Source organism: Neomonachus schauinslandi, chromosome 1 (genome assembly GCF_002201575.2).
Source record: "Neomonachus schauinslandi chromosome 1, ASM220157v2, whole genome shotgun sequence".
Lineage (NCBI taxonomy): Eukaryota > Metazoa > Chordata > Mammalia > Carnivora > Phocidae > Neomonachus > Neomonachus schauinslandi.
The window spans coordinates 210101336-210116005 of NC_058403.1; the positions used below are offsets into that span (position 1 = coordinate 210101336).

At 63.2% G+C, this 14670-nt stretch overlaps 2 protein-coding genes across 3 annotated transcripts in view; one reads left to right on the plus strand and one right to left on the minus strand.

The window, feature by feature from the left end:
* MLLT1 (MLLT1 super elongation complex subunit) overlaps positions 1 to 11649 on the plus strand; it is a 67047-nt gene extending 55398 nt beyond the window's left edge. The window contains exons 7-13 of one of the 2 annotated variants that reach the window (XM_021705164.1): positions 3754 to 3841; positions 5690 to 5798; positions 7953 to 8052; positions 8391 to 8462; positions 8632 to 8703; positions 8923 to 9053; positions 9102 to 11649. In XM_021705164.1, the coding sequence (XP_021560839.1) occupies positions 3754 to 3841; positions 5690 to 5798; positions 7953 to 8052; positions 8391 to 8462; positions 8632 to 8703; positions 8923 to 9051 (570 nt within the window). In that variant the 3' untranslated portion in view covers positions 9052 to 9053; positions 9102 to 11649. Of the gene's footprint in view, positions 1 to 3753; positions 3842 to 5689; positions 5799 to 7952; positions 8053 to 8390; positions 8463 to 8631; positions 8704 to 8922 lie in introns of both variants that reach the window. The other variant, XM_021705163.1, reaches the window with a different exon arrangement.
* An 827-nt stretch (positions 11650 to 12476) lies between these two features.
* Positions 12477 to 14670, minus strand: part of LOC110594059 (long-chain-fatty-acid--CoA ligase ACSBG2-like) — a 19067-nt gene continuing 16873 nt past the window's right edge. The window contains exons 12-13 of the mRNA XM_044913122.1: positions 12662 to 12762; positions 12477 to 12594 (exon numbers count right to left, since the gene is read on the minus strand). Of these exons, the coding sequence (XP_044769057.1) occupies positions 12477 to 12594; positions 12662 to 12762 (219 nt within the window). The remainder of the gene's footprint in view (positions 12595 to 12661; positions 12763 to 14670) is intronic.

Below are 14670 nucleotides of genomic sequence, written 5' to 3' on the forward strand. Positions count from 1 at the left end.
TGTTCGGTTCAGAGCTGTCTTCCTTGGGCAGCCCCCCGCGCGGGCCAGGGTCTCGGTGGTGATCGTGCGTCACCGCTGCCCCTTCCCTGGCCACCGCAGGGTCAGTCCAACAGGAGACTCGCTCCCTCCACTAGTGGGGCATCCCTGAGTGTCTTCATCCCGCTTTTCTGCTCTGGGAACCACAGCTGGCCACGGAGCCTCCTCACTCCGCCCACCACCTGCTTCTTTGCGCGCAGGCGGGGCTCCTGCCGCAGCAGCTTTTCCAGGCGGTTCTGAAGGCCGCCATTAGAGACGGCTGAGCCACCGGGCAGCCAGTAGCCAGACCTCACTGGGGCCTCCGGTGGCAGCCCCCTCTCTGAGTGCCGTGTGGCATCCGGGGGTCAGAGGATAGGTGCATGGCCGGATGGGTGGCTGAGCGGCCCCCACCTGTGTCCCCAGTCCCAGCCCCCAGTGCCTTCCTGCGTTTCTAAATCCTCATTCATTCTGGGTGGCAAACCTTGCCTCCAGTGTTGCTGCTCAGAGTTCTGCTGGGACTTGGAGAGTGGCTCCCAGAGACGGAGCCACAGGATGATTGGGTCTGCAGCGCCGATGTCTTGAGTGTGTGGCTTCCAGGGGCAGACTGTTGGAGGCGACGGCGTGGGCTGGGGGTGACAGTTTGGCCCGTGAGGGTAACCGTGCACCCCACTGGCTTAGGGACACGCACACAGAGAGCTGTCAATGCCATGTGCCCCGCGCTGTCCCGGCCAGGAGACTCCGTCTGCCAGTGAACTTGGAGACCCTGGGTCCTGTTCTGTGGAAGCCTCCTAGAAGTCCCACTGGGCTGTATCAGGAGCTCGCCTGGCGCCTGGAGGTTCTTTGGGTGCTGATAGCACCTGTTCTGGCCCCTGTCTCCTCCGTCTGCTCAGCATCCGCAGCTCTGGGCCGGTGCCCTTCCCTCCTCCTCATCTCAGGTGCTTTCAAGGCCAGGCCTTTCCGTGCGCAAGGCTGCTGACCTGCACGGGGGAGAGGTGGAGCCCCCTCCCCTGGAGCCCCCTCCCCTGGAGCCCCACCTGAGCTGCACATGGTGCCCTGCCGCAGGTGCCCACGCTGCCATCCTGGTGTGGCCATCGTGAGCCTCTGGCAGGCTGTGTGGGACAGTGGGGACAGCGGGGGCGGCTGCTCTGCGTGGGCTGGCTAGACATCCGGTGTCTGTGGCCTTGGGCACTGTGTCCCAAGGCTGGAGTTGCTTGAGGAAGCCTGGGGGTTTCTCCTGGCTGAAGAAGCACTTCCCATGTCCCGAGAGACCTCCGAACGACAAGCCTTAGCCACTCGAGGTCCATGCACGTGTGAGAGCCAAACCGCCCATAGGATGCCGGACGGTGACTTGTGGACATTTGCCAACCCTGGGACCTCAGTGAGGTGCAGAGGTCTGTGGTGGAGGAGGCAGGATAGCCTCCCAGACACAGGCCTCCCCGGCCATCGACCCTGGAGGCCGCGTGAAGCACCAGCATCCGAAAGCCCTGTGTGTGGACCCCCAGTTGCCTCTCCCCGTAGCCCTCAGAGGTGGCCGCGCGGCTCCTTGTCTGAGTCCCTGGGCCGAGCTCCCCAGCTCCTCCGGTGGCTTTTCTGTAGTCTCTTTGGCCCCTGGGGTTCCTGAGCCAGTGGCTCCCATCCGGTCACGGCCCAGGTGGCCCTCTGCCCTCCTCCTGGACGTCCCATGTGGCCTGAGCACCAGCATGCTTTGGCTGCGCTTACAGTGATCCCTCTGCACTTTCCGACCCACATCTCCTCTAGGCTCTTTGGGCTGAAACCACTTCCAGGTTCCCTTCCCCCGCCCTTTGGATGGGCGCGGAAAGAAGAGGGACAAGTCCTCCTGAGAAGCGCGTCTCGTTGCTTGGCAGGGATGACGCCAGTGCTTGCCTGTTCTGACACGGGGCCCAGGCCGGTCCCTGGGGGGCTCCCCACGTCCAGAGTCCGCTGACCTGAGTCTCCTGACCAGGCGCTGCCGCCGCCTCTGGCCTAGTGCTCGGCCCCTGCTGCCCATGCCCCCCGCCCACTCCTGTCCGAGTTCTGTGCCCCCAGAGGTCAGTGGCACAGCTGGCTTCGACCTCGGTGTGCTAGCATCTGGTATGGACACACATTTAGCAAAACCCAGCAAAGTCGCTCTTTTATAGGTAGGGAAACTGAGGCTTAAAACCAGAGGTGCCGGTGAGAGAGCCAGGGTCAGAACCCGGCATCCCTGCACCAGAATAAGAACTCCAGGGTCTGCATGCCGGAGGGGCCACACCGTTGGGGGTCGGGGGTCACGCCGGTCTGTGTGGCACCTCTTCAGTGGTCGGTGTTTGATGGCAGGCTAGGCGGGCTTTCCCAGGGAGGGCTCCCCAGGGAACGGCACTGGCCAGTGTGAAGGTGGGTGAGTAGGGGGCGTCAGCAGGAGTATGTACATTGGGAAGGCCTGGAGTGGGTTCCGGTAGGCTGGGGTAACCCGTAGAGAAACTTCTTTAACTCATCCGGCATCTGTCCCTGGGCAGCCTGGATCACTCTGTGGATCTATGGAGTGAGGAAGGACTTGGGCCTTCCTGGAGCCCCTTCCGCGGGCTGGGGGCTGCCCCAGCCTGTCCGCCAGCAGGTCAGGGGCTCTTTTCCTGGGGTCTTCTCTCATGCGGCACCTGCTGGGACTGAGCAGATGCTGTGGGGTGCCTCTGTCAGTCCTCTGGTCCCCTCCCTCCTTGTGACGGTGGGGTGGGGGGGTGCCTGGTCCCAGGTGCTGAAGCGGTCAGTCCCTCGGCTGGACAGGCCCTGTCCCGAGATCAGGCTTGCTGGGTCCCCTGCACGTTGGGGCACTCTGGGCCAAGGCAGACCTTCTGAGCTGCAGGCTCTGCTCTTCTGCCCTTTGGAGTCTGTGCCCCAGGCCCACGGCTTACTGTGCTGCCCCTTTGGAGTAGCTTATTGGCAGAAACCAAGGGCTCAGGAACAGATGCCACCTCTGTTCTGCCAGAGGCCCCTGCCACGTGCGTGTGTCCCCCCGTGGCAGGTGCAACCCCCAGGTATCTTAACCATCCCCCCGCAAATCATATGGTCTGGTGTCCTATTTTGGCTTTTACTGCCCCCTGGTGGCTGAGTTTGGGGTGGCTGGCTGCAGGAAGAGGAAGGAGGAGGGGCTGTGGCAGGACGGGGCAGGCTCCAGTCCACCGTGTCCTCACCTGCTTGTCATGTGCACACATGCTCATCATGACCTCAGGCACCCGGTGGGTGATAGGACATGGCAGGAAGACAGCTTTGGGTCGTCCCTCAGCCTCGGGATGGGCTGTGAAGAAACGAGGGGCAGGACGAGAAGCTGGGTCTCTGCACCCACCTTTCCTGTCCAGACCCTTCAGCTCTTCCCTACAGCACCACTGCCCACACCAGCCGACGCATGCCGTCACCAGAGGAGGGCAGGACCCATAAACAGACGAGCAGCCGCAGAGGCGCTGTCCTCCTGCCCAGGAGGTTGGACGGACTGGACATGTGGTCTGCAGCTTGTCCTGGAACTGCTAGGAATTTCAGGTCCCTTCGTTGCATTTTGAATGGGGACCCAGAGCTTGTGTGAGCCTTAAGCCAGGGGTGCTGGGGTCTGGTGCCTTGGTGACCCTTTGCATCGGGATCTGGGTGGAGACCGACCAGGTGTTCCTGCAGCCAGAGGGCATGTAGTGCCCGCTCCTTCCCTCTGGACTGAGAGAGTTTTCTTGTTTTCTCTCCCCCTGCCCTGCCCATCCGCACTGCCCCGGGCTGAAGTCTGCCCAGTCGAGCCCATCCAACTCCAGCTCCAGCTCTGACTCCAGTTCAGATTCGGACTTCGAGCCTTCCCAGAACCACAGTCAAGGTGCGTGGTGCAAAGGGGGGGCAGGGGACGGGGCCTCGGCGCAGTGGGAGTGTTCTTGTGCACGGGCAGCCCCTGGCCACCTGGAGCCAGTGAGGCAAGGGGGGGGTCTGGGCTCCAACCAAAGGGGCGTCACGACAGTTTTCTCCACACGATTGACTTGCATGGGGGCTCACTCCCTGCCTGAGCGTCCGCACGCCCCGAGGCTGAACGGTGCTGCCCCTGCCTTTTATAAAAGTTCATGGACAGCTTACCTGGGGCGGGTGATGGGGAAGGCCCTGGATGACAGGAAGAGTGGGGGAGCCCAGCCCTGGAATTCCCAGACCAGGCCCCCCGGAGATGCGCGTCGGGAGGTTGGTGGAGGCTCAGGGAGTGTGTACTAAAGGGCGAGACAGAAGCCGGTCGCCCGACCACCAGCCGGTGTGCAAAGTGCTATTCTCTCTGGGGCTTTTTCATCTTTGGTGTCGGTCTCCTGGGCCCCCAGCTGTGCCTGTCTGTGCCTCTGGGCCTCCGGAGAGCAGCCCCTTTCTTCTTTGGGCCCAACCCCTGAGCAGACACCCTCCCTGCCGGCGCCCCCACCCCCGCCCCCAGCAGATAGAGGCTTCGTTTCCTCCGCCTGCCCCCCTATTCTCCTCCCCTTCCCCACCGACGCCCATACCCATCCTCCCCGCCGCCCCAGCATAGCTCTCGTGGGATGGGGCATGAAATGCTCTGCTCTCGCTGCATGTTTGGCTGGCTCTCAGGCTCAGAGCCCTGCAGTCTGCATTTCTGTCTTTTCCTGCATCCCTTTTGGGGAGGCTGGAGGGCGAGAAGGCAGAAGGCCCACTTGGCTGCCCCAGAGCAGGGAGGCCTTCCTCAGGTGCACATGGGCCTGGGGGCCCCGACCCGCAGGGTGCTGATGTGGGGGGGCAGCAAACCGGAAGCATTTCTTCTGGTGGATTGGGCCAAGATTCTCCTGCCCCCACAGCCTAGAATCTTGTTTCTCGAGGGTTGGGGAGCGCTGGGGACTGGAGCCTGTGCAGGGGGGTGGGGGGAGGGTCTGGCCTGGAATTCAGACAGCAGTCGCTGAGGGGAATGGGGGATGGGAGGCTCAGAGCCCGCATACTCTCCAAGGGTTCTTATCTACGGGGAAGGGAGGGGGGACCTGCCCAAGCAGGATCACGTGACCAAGGTAATTGAGGGCTTTGTGTCCCTCTGTTGCCTTGGTAACAGGAATATAAACCAAGATGCCGTCTGTAGGGGACTGGAACCGCGAGCCTCTGGAGAGAGGAGAGGACAGTTGGCCCAGAGCAGCGGAGGGGGTTGCTGAGGGGCTGGGCAGGCCGGAGTAGGGGCGCAGGCTGCCCGGGAGGATTCTGTAGCCCCCAGGTCTGGCTGCCTCGCCCTCCCTGGCCAGGGCTGGCTGGCCAGGGCTGGCTTGCCGTGGCTCCAGGCAGAGGCTGTGCTCCCTGCACCCAGAGCAGAGGAGGGCTGCCCCTTCGGCCTGGGCGATGGAGGGGCCCTGCAGTCCTGCAGCAGGCCAGGGGCCAGAGGCCTGCGAGCAGGGCCAGGGGCCAGAGGCCTGCGAGCAGGGCCAGGGGCCAGAGGCCTGTGCGCAGGGCCAGGAAGGTAGGGGGCAGGGGAGCCAGGGGGTCCCTTAGGAATGGGTGGCCACAGGGGCATTTCTTAGAGGCGGGTGGCAGACGTCACCCTGGCCGGAGGGACCTCCGAGGCAGGTTTGCATGGCTGTGTTTTGGGGGTGATGGTTTCAGGATGCTCCATGTGGCCCTGGGTGTGCAGGGGGGCCTGTAGGGTCCAGGCAGAGCCCTGATCTTCCTTCTCTCCCCCCCCCCCCCTTGCTGCCCTCTCCAGGACCCCTGCGCTCCATGGTGGAGGACCTGCAGTCTGAAGAATCCGATGAGGACGACTCTTCATCAGGCGAGGAGGCCTCTGGCAAGACGAATGCTGGGAGGGATTCCAGGTGCCTGGGCCAGTGGGGGGCGACCCGGGGTGGCTCTACCTGCCTCCGCTGCGGTTGGGGGGCTTCGGGCGGCCGGGCCAGGAGGGGAGTGTCGATGGAACACCCCAGGCGCACCTGGGGGCTGCGCGCTCTCAGCTTCATGAAGCCGAGGCTGTCTCGGCGGCCGGCAGGCCGGCAGGGAAGTACAGTCACCATCGGAGAAGTGGGTGAGGCAGGGCCTGGCAGTCCCAGGCCAGTCCTGGTCCGGGCTGTATGGGAGGAGGGGGGCTTGTTCCTCTGCTTTGGGGCCAGGGGGCCGCTTCCCCCTCCCCCACATGGGTGGCATAGGGTGAGGATGGACTGAAAGCTCTCCTGGGACCTGCAGACACCCCGGCATGGGGAGCTGCTGTGGCTGCCCACTGGCCTGGGGAGGGTGACGTCTGTCCTTCCCTCAGAGCAGGGTGAGCTGAAACTCCTTCTTTGGGTGTCCCCAGACCCTTGGAGTGAGCCCACCTCAACAGTGGCTGTGTGTCGTCAGCCTCCAGCTCAGAGCAGAAGTCGGCCTCGGTGCCAGGCCGGCAGATCGGGCAGACCCCGGAGTCAGTGGCCCCGTCTTGATAGAGCTCCTCCTCCCTGTGAGGCCAAGACCTTGGGACCTCAGCAGCTCCGCTTTAGGAGAGGCTGGGCGTTGGGTCTGCACCCCCAGGCTCAGGGAATCCTAGCAGGGGCTTGCGGTGGTGCTGTGTTAGTCGTGGGGGTCACCTCGCCACCCTGAAGGAGGCTTTCAGTGGGCTTTTGCATTTGGCAGCACGCTCCCGGGAGGGCGGAAGTGACGGACGGCAGTGTCCCCTGCCCCGCCGGGTGCGGTGCTTTCAGTGTGCACCATGGGGTGCTGTGCACACCGGGAGCGGGGAGCCAGGAGCACTCACACATGGGGCTCCCTCTCCTGAGGGGCTCCCAGAGCAGCCTGGGGACCGGGTGTGCGTAAGCGCCTTTAGTGACCTTTTCCAGGGGCAGATGTGGAAGGTGGGGCTTCCTGGGGCGCCAGGAAAGGGGCCACGCTGGCCCCGTGGCTGCTTGGGAGGAGCTGGCAGAACCCCACGTTGTCCCGTCTGCTTTGTGGGGAGTGGCTGCCTGGTGGGCCCCGCGGACGCGGGGGCAGGGAAGGGTGCGTGGGGCTCCGGGGCCACGCTGGGTCTGGCTGACGCCGTGTGCTACCCGGACAGCAAGGAGACCGCCCGCCTGCCTGTCCCTCCTGGTGACCCGCAGCTGCGGGAGGTGGGGAGAGAGCAGCCTCTGGGCCCCGAAGACAGCAGGGCCCTGGGGTCAGGTGCTGCTTGTGGGAGAAACCCCCCTGAGGGCGGGACAGCACGGACCCCAGGGGAGTGAGACCAGAGCGCCCGGGGCTGAGCTTCTGGCCACCGTGCGTCCACATGCTTCTCGCACTGCTTCTGTGGCACAGCCTGTTTGAGGTCGGAGGAGAGAGCGGCAGGCGGACCGCCAGCGCGGTAGACGTGTTGGACGCCACAGCGGTGGGGGCTGCTCCTGACTAGGTCAAGCCTAAGGGCCTGGGGGTCCTGGGTGGAGACTCTGCCCAGGGGTGCTGTGTGTGGCTGGCCCACGGATGGGCTCCCTCCACACCTGCTTGCTGGGCCTCGAGAGAGCGGAGAATGCTAAAGGCAGCAGCCCGCATGTTTTGCGCGAAGACAAGTGAGAGAGACGTGGCTGTAGGTTCACATGTTGGCGGCTCTGAAGTCTGAGTCGCCGCGCCCTTCCCTCTGAGACAGCCTGCACACTTGTCCCGGGGTCAGGGCGCCCCCGGCTCTGGACGGAAGCCCGCTCTGTAGAGCGCGGCAGCTCCATCTGCTCGGCCACCAGCCGCACAGCCGAGCTCAGGAGCGAGATCGGCAGAGCGCCACTGGGTTGTGTTCCAGCCCAGGAGTCCTGCACCGGGGGGCCCCCATGCCTCCCAGGGTGCCGGCCTGCTGCCTGGGGCTCTGAGCTGTGAACGCAGAGCTGCCTAGAACTGAGGGAGGTTGGTCTCCTGGGGCCTGGGGGAGCGCAGAACCCAGAATGTTGGGCGTACGCGTGGCCCGCGGGGCAGGAGCCAAGCACGCCGGGTCCCTGGGACGGCGGGCGGCCGAGACCTGACACGGTGCTGTGTCCTGTGTTCAGGCTGAGCTTCAGTGACAGTGAGAGTGACAACAGTGCCGACTCCTGCCTGCCCACCCGGGAGCCCCCTCCCTCCAAGAAACCACCCCCACCCAACAGCAAGGTATGCGGGGGCGGCCCGGGGGGGGGGGGGTCCGCGCTCAGGAGGAGGAGGGGAGGGGGGCCTCTTGGGTGGTCACATCCTGGACGCAGGGCTGAGGGACGGGCCTTGGCCTCTTCCTGGGCTGTAGTTCTCCAAGGGTTTAAGGCTGAGGGTGGGGGCTGAGAGGGGCTTGGTCCCCCCAGGCCCCAGAGAGAGAGCTGCTGGCCAGGATGGGCCGCCCTTGGAGCAGGCGGGTGCTGGAGCTCTGGGCAGTGGCTCTGGGGGCGTGGGAGGGCCTCCTGGGGGCAGGGGGAGGGGAGGAAGGCAGGACCTCAGAGCTGACCCGGTTTGCCCTGCAGGCATCAGGCCGGAGGAGCCCAGAGCCCTGCAGCAAGCCCGAGAAGATCCTCAAGAGGGGCACCTACGACAAGGTGAGCTGGACGCGCTCCTCCCAGCGGGTGCCCTGTCCCAGCCTAGCCCAGGCATGCGTCCGGCCTTCCTCCTCCCCAGGGCCCTGGGTGGGCCCACGGGCAGGGTGGGGCTGAGCAGTCGGGAGGGGCTGAGGCTGCCCGCTGAGCACCTGCCCCCCCCCCCCCCCAGGCCTACACGGATGAGCTGGTAGAGCTGCACCGGAGGCTGATGGCCCTACGGGAGCGCAACGTGCTGCAACAGGTACGTACTGGCCGCCACCTGCCTTGCCCCCCCACCCGGTTATCTCCAGGAGTCTCGGGGCAGGGGGTGCCCCCAGGCATGCATCTCCAAGGGGCCCTCCTTCCCCCTCCTCCTTCTCCCTCCTCCTCCCTCCTCCCCCTCCCCCTCAGAGCCTGCTGGGGTGAGGGCCACCCCAGACCAGCCTTCTGTTCCCTGAAGCCACCTGCCACCACCTTCTAGATCGTCAACCTGATCGAGGAGACCGGCCACTTCAACGTCACCAACACCACCTTCGACTTCGATCTCTTCTCCCTGGACGAGACCACCGTGCGTAAGCTGCAGAGCTACCTGGAGGCCGTGGCCACATGACCCTGGGCCGGGTGCCGGGCCCACTTCGCTGGGGCCCCAGGAGGCCACATCTGGGCCCCGCCTTCCTCCTCCTCTCTCGACTTACCCGCCCGCAGCACTGCCTTAGTGACCGCCCTGTCCTCGGCCCACACGGCCAGCTGCACTTTCCTCGTCGGCTCCCGGCCCGCCCTCCCCACCACCTTAGCGGGAGCCCTGAGGCTGAGGAGGGGGGGCAGGCCAGCGCCGCTGCTCCCCAGTACTCAGGGGCCGTCCCCTGGGCCCTCCTTGGAAAGCAGCTGGTGTTAAAGGCAGCACCAGGCCTCACTTCAGAAGGGGAGGAAAGGTGGCCAGCAGCGGGGGCCTGGTTTCACTGCCCGGGCCTCTCTGAGCAGCCAGGGCACTGCCTCCGGCCTTCCCAAACGGTTCACAGCCCCCCCTCCCCCCCACTGCGCCCCAGGACCGCAGAGGGCCACAGCCCCTCCGCGGGCTCTCACTGTGCTGGGCCTCCGTCTGTATAGTTCTCTCTAGTGTACGTGTGTATGCACTGTAGGTACCAGAGCGGCTTCCGGGTGTGCGTTTCCGTGACAGCAGTGCACGTGGGGGGTGGGGGGTGCGTAAGGCGGGACTTTTAGGTTAAGATGTTTCCACTGGTCTGGTCGTGGGGCCGGAGGCCGATCCGGAGCAGCACCGCCCCCCTCCAGGCGAGGGGAGGAGTCACCCCTCCGTGGTTCCCAGGATGTCTTGCCCTCCCGGGGCGCGGAGGGCCCTGCCCGGGGCCAGCGAACACTACGATGGGGCAGCAGGTCCGCGGGCGCCCGGGGGCCTCCGCGCGCTTGGCACCTGGTCAGACTGGCGGCCACCTCCAGGAGCCGACCTCCGGGCCTCCACCAGCCACAGGCCCTGACGTGTGTCGTTTCCCCCCCACCCAACGGCTCGTCCTCTTCCTCCTTCCATAGGATCCTCTTCCACCTCTCTGTTGTTGGAGTCTTCGAACTTTGAAAAAAATGAGCTTTTGCCAAATAAGACGGGATAGTTTGTGGAGTTTTTTGAGGAGCATCAGGACTCAGAGCCAGCCCCTCATGCCAGGGCCCAGCCAGTGCCAGGCCCTTCTGGGCTCACGTGTCTCTGGTTTGGGCCTGGCCCTCCCACCCTGCGAGTCACGCCAATCCAGAGACCCAACTCCTCGCATGCCTGAGACTCTCCAGGGGCCAAGCTGGCTCCTCCTCTTAGCCAGGATGCCCTCATGGCGCCAGCCCACCTTGGGTGGGGCTCCTGAGGGCTGGGGCCCTGTTTGCTCAGCCTCTATTCCCCCAGACCTCGACTCAAGGCTCCCCCTGGCCCCCCCACCCCAACTTTTGCCCTGAATGAGATGTGGGGCAAAGGACCGGGGTGGGGCCCAGAGGTGGGCTCCCCCTCTCCCCCCAGTCCACTGCCAGAGGGTCTCTCCTCCCCCCCAGTTCCCGAGTTCCGATGCGGGGAATGCCAAGCTCCCCTTCCCTGTGGTTCGTCTGTCAGGCAGACCCTAAACACTCCCGGGGGAGCTCTGCCTCCAAGACTCCCCCCAACTTCAGCCTCCTTGGTGAAATCCCCAGAACTCGCTGGGAAGGCCTGAGAACTTTTCAGAGGAAACTGCCATGACTCCTCGCCATCTGCTCTGATTCTCTCCTGACCCCACTACCTTGAGGTATTAGGAAGAGGGCAGGCCTGTGTGGCAGGCTCCGTGCCGTCACCGTCCCCTTCCCCAGGCAGGCCAACAATACTCCAAAGTGGGGCACCTTTCTTCTCTGGAAACTCTAAGACATTGGACAGAAGGAACTGGCCCGATGTGGGCTACGCGGCCGCTGCCCAGCCCTCTGTGCACAGAGGTTGCTGGGGGCCATGCCAGGAGCCTGAGCTGGCCTTTCCCCTTTGGGGGCATCTCCTGGGAAGGGCCATAGGCCCTCCCGAGTTCTGCATGGTGACTTGGGCAGTGCTCAGCTCTGGAGCCGGGCCGTGCCCAGGAAGCAGCTGGAGGAAGGCCAGGATTTGGCCCACCCTCAGTGGCAGAGTGTCCGGCCCCTCCTGCTGTTTCTGGGGCCTTCGGAAGCACCAACCCATTTCTCAGTTACCTCCTCTGGCCAGAAGGCCCCAGTGCTGGCCCCCTGATCACCTGATGGACGCGCCAGGCAACCAGGGCCCTGACCGCAGCATTCCCAGCTGCTCCCCCGCCCCCGCCCCCCCAGCTGCCCGGCAGCTGGGCCTACAAGGGCTCTGGGGACGCTTCCATAGGAAGGGGCCAGCACTTTGTGATTGCCGCGTGTTTAGTGTTAAGCCCCCTGCCCCCAGTGCAAATCCCTGTGTTTTGCTATCTCCTGAACAAAATGTAAACCGACACCTGAAAACAAAAGGTATCGAATACCTTTTTTACCCATAAGGGTTTTTACAAAGAATGTGTCTCAACTAGGAACTAGGACACTCATCGGCCCGAGACCAACTCCTGGATAAAAGGAATAAAGGAGAATCGTGTTTGTAATAAGTTACAGGATTGTTTCTGTCCTGGATTTTAAACTTTTTGTTAAATTGTGAAATTATGGAGGAGTTTTATAGAAAAAAAAAAAGTGAAATAAAGTCAGATGGGAAAGCAGATCTGTGTGTAGAGCCTCGTTCTGCTTGGCTCCTCCTGGGACAGCCAGGAAGGGGAGAGGGGGTGGGCGTCAAGCCTGGGCAGGAGGAGTGGGGACGAAGGAGTGTGAGCAAGGTTGGCATCCTGGAGGAATACATACGGCACTATTGGAAGTCCAAGAGAGGAGCAGTGGTGGAAAATTTGATCTCGGGCCCTGTTTTTGATGGTGTGTGCTTTCCTTGGAAGCAGGCAGCAAGGTTGGGGTTGAAAAACAAGCCTGACTTCACAAGATGGGAGAATGGGTGGGTAGGAGGGTAGGGGGGTGGGGGGATGGGTTGGGATGGGAGGGGGCTGGGGGGATGGGAGGATGATAGAGGGCAAGGTAGGTAGAAGAAGGGTGGTGAAAGGCTTCCTTTGCTGAGAGCTGGCCGGCCTGCCTGGTGGTTTGTCCGAGGCGGGTTGGCTCTGGACTCCGTGAGGCGGAGACCGAGTCCTTGCAGGCCCGACTCCGTGTGAGCAGCCCAGCCCAGCCTGCGAGGGTTGCATTCCTAAGTGTCCTGCGCCGCAGGCTGGGGCCCGGCCACTCTGCCCACAGCCGCTGCAAGGGAGCCGACTGGCCACACTCGGGTCCTCGGGAGCCTTGCTTCTCGGCCTGTAGGCGAAATGCCTACTTCCAACATCAAGGCTCCCCTGCCCCGTCTTTCCTCCCAGGGAAAGATTCTGCGAGTCCTCTGGGGCAGTTTGTGATCTGAGCTCCTGGAGGAGGGGCAGAGAGAGAGAGGGTCCAGAGGGCTTCCCAGGGTTTGCAGAGCCCCACCGCGCAGTGAAGGCTGACTCCCGGGGGCTAAGGATGCCGCGGGGCGAAGAACCGTCCCGCGGCCTCTTCCCGAGCCCTGGACGGCGAGGGTGCTGCGGCCAGAGTCCCCGCGGGGCAGGCGGAGCGGCCCCGGAGAGTCGCCCGCCTGTGGGGCGGCACGTAGGCACATTTCTGAGGCTCAAGCCCGGGCACGTGCGCCCGCAGTTGCTTACGTGTGTTTGCCCCTGGTGGCGCCCTCCTCCTCCCCGCGGTCCACCAGGGATGCCTGGCCTTCAGCCTGAGAAATTCTCATTAGCAGCAGGGAATTCTGTTCCTGCAAAAAAAAAAAAGGATGTCTCTGTGTCTCCTTGGGGCGAAAGGGCGTTTCCACTGGGAGCCGAGCCGTGGGTGGGCAGCCGCGTTCCTCCGCGCTCTGCCGTGGCTCCGTGGCCCGCTGCCTCCTGCCGTTTCTGGGGAGAAGTCAGCCCTCCAGTCTCTTGCCCCTTGGAGGCTTTGGTCTCTGGTGCCTTTAAAATTTCCTTTTCGTCTTTTAGTTGAAAACAGTCGCATAACGTTTTGGTGATCTGTTTCTTTCATCAGTAGGACGACTCTGTCCCTTTTAAACGCGTTTGCCTGGAATATTTCCAAATCTTACATTTTAAATTTATATTTTCATGATGCAGGCTCAAGACGAGCCTGCAGGTTCCAAGGGCACGTGATCCCCGTTCCTGCCCCTTTTCCGTGTCCACTTTCTTACCCGTCCCTCAGGAGCCATCACCTGCTCACGGCCACAACGAGCTCCCTCACAGACGGTGTCCCCCCTGCACACCTTTTCCTCCACGTGTCTGAGAGCTCAGTCCAAGTCCTTACGCTGCATAAGTGCACCTTAACTCACACCACTAGTCCTGCGGGCGGGCTCGGGACGGTTTCCCCCTGGTCCTCTCCCTGCACGCGTGCAGGGGTGCGACCGGGTCTCCGGGGGCACCAGTGCGGGCCGCCCGCCCCTGTCTTGGGCTGGGGCTCCTCGGCATCGGCCTGCTTGTGCGCACGCGCGTGTGTTTCTCGGATCTCCTTGTGGAGCATGAGACGTGGCTCTTGTATGTTCTACACCCCGCTTGCCTTTCCGTCCTGGGCACGGTCGGCGTCCCTCACCACGCCGAAGCCTTATGTCTTCATCCAGCTTCTCCCTCGGTGGCTGCCGGCTGCTTATTCCTGGTCGAGGATGATACAAGGTCTACAAGTTCTCTCAAGGCTCCTTCCAGTGGTGTAATGCTGTCCCCGCTTTTCTTGCCTCGCTTGCTTGCTTTCTCACCTCTCGGTTTTGCTCCGTCTGGAGTTCATCCTGCCGGGAGCCAGGGCCTCTGTTTCCACAGTGGCCAACGTCACGGCCATGGACTAACCCGTGATGCCTCCGCTTACCTGAAAGGCCCCTCCGATCCTGCATCCTGGTCTGTGCGCCGGGCTCCTCTCCTCTGCACGTCTGTTATTTACGCCCCATCACTGAGCTTTTCATTACTGTGGCTTTGTCATTTCTTTATTACTAGTAGGACTAGTCCCCCTTCATTATTATTCCCTTCTTAGAACTTCCCCAGATACGCCTGCATGTTTGCTTTCCGACCTAACCTGGTCAGCCGGAGTTCTAGAACGTTTTCTTTATCTCGTCGTCCTGAAGTTTCCTGTTAACATTTCAGTTTTGGAAATTTTTATTTTCCAAAAAGATGTGTCCTGGCTGGGGCTGGGTGGGTCCCCAGAGAATCCTCGCGGCCGTTCCCTCCGGGTGACTGCAGACGGCCGGGGGCCGTTCCTGCACCGTCTCTCCAGAGGGTGGCGAGCCTGTGCGGCCGCCCCTCACCTTTGTCACGTTAAGAGTGTGTATAGTTGGGGCGCCTGGGTGGCTCAGTCGTTGGGCGTCTGCCTTCGGCTCAGGTCACGATCCCAGGGTCCTGGGATCGAGTCCCACATCAGGCTCCCTGCCCCACAGGAAGCCTGCTTCTCCCTCTCCCACTCCCCCTGCTTGTGTTCCCTCTCTCGCTGTGTCTCTCTGTCAAATAAATAAAAATAAAATCTTTAAAAAAAAAAAAAAGAGTGTATAGTTTTCAAGGTGAAGAAACCCTATGAGCTTTATCACATCTGGTTTCGACTTTTCCGGAGCCTTCAGTAGGAAACTCCTCCCAAGCTCCCAAGCTGCCCCCCCACGCCCACACCGGCCCCCAAGCCCAGCTCCCCAGGCGGGGGGCTCGCC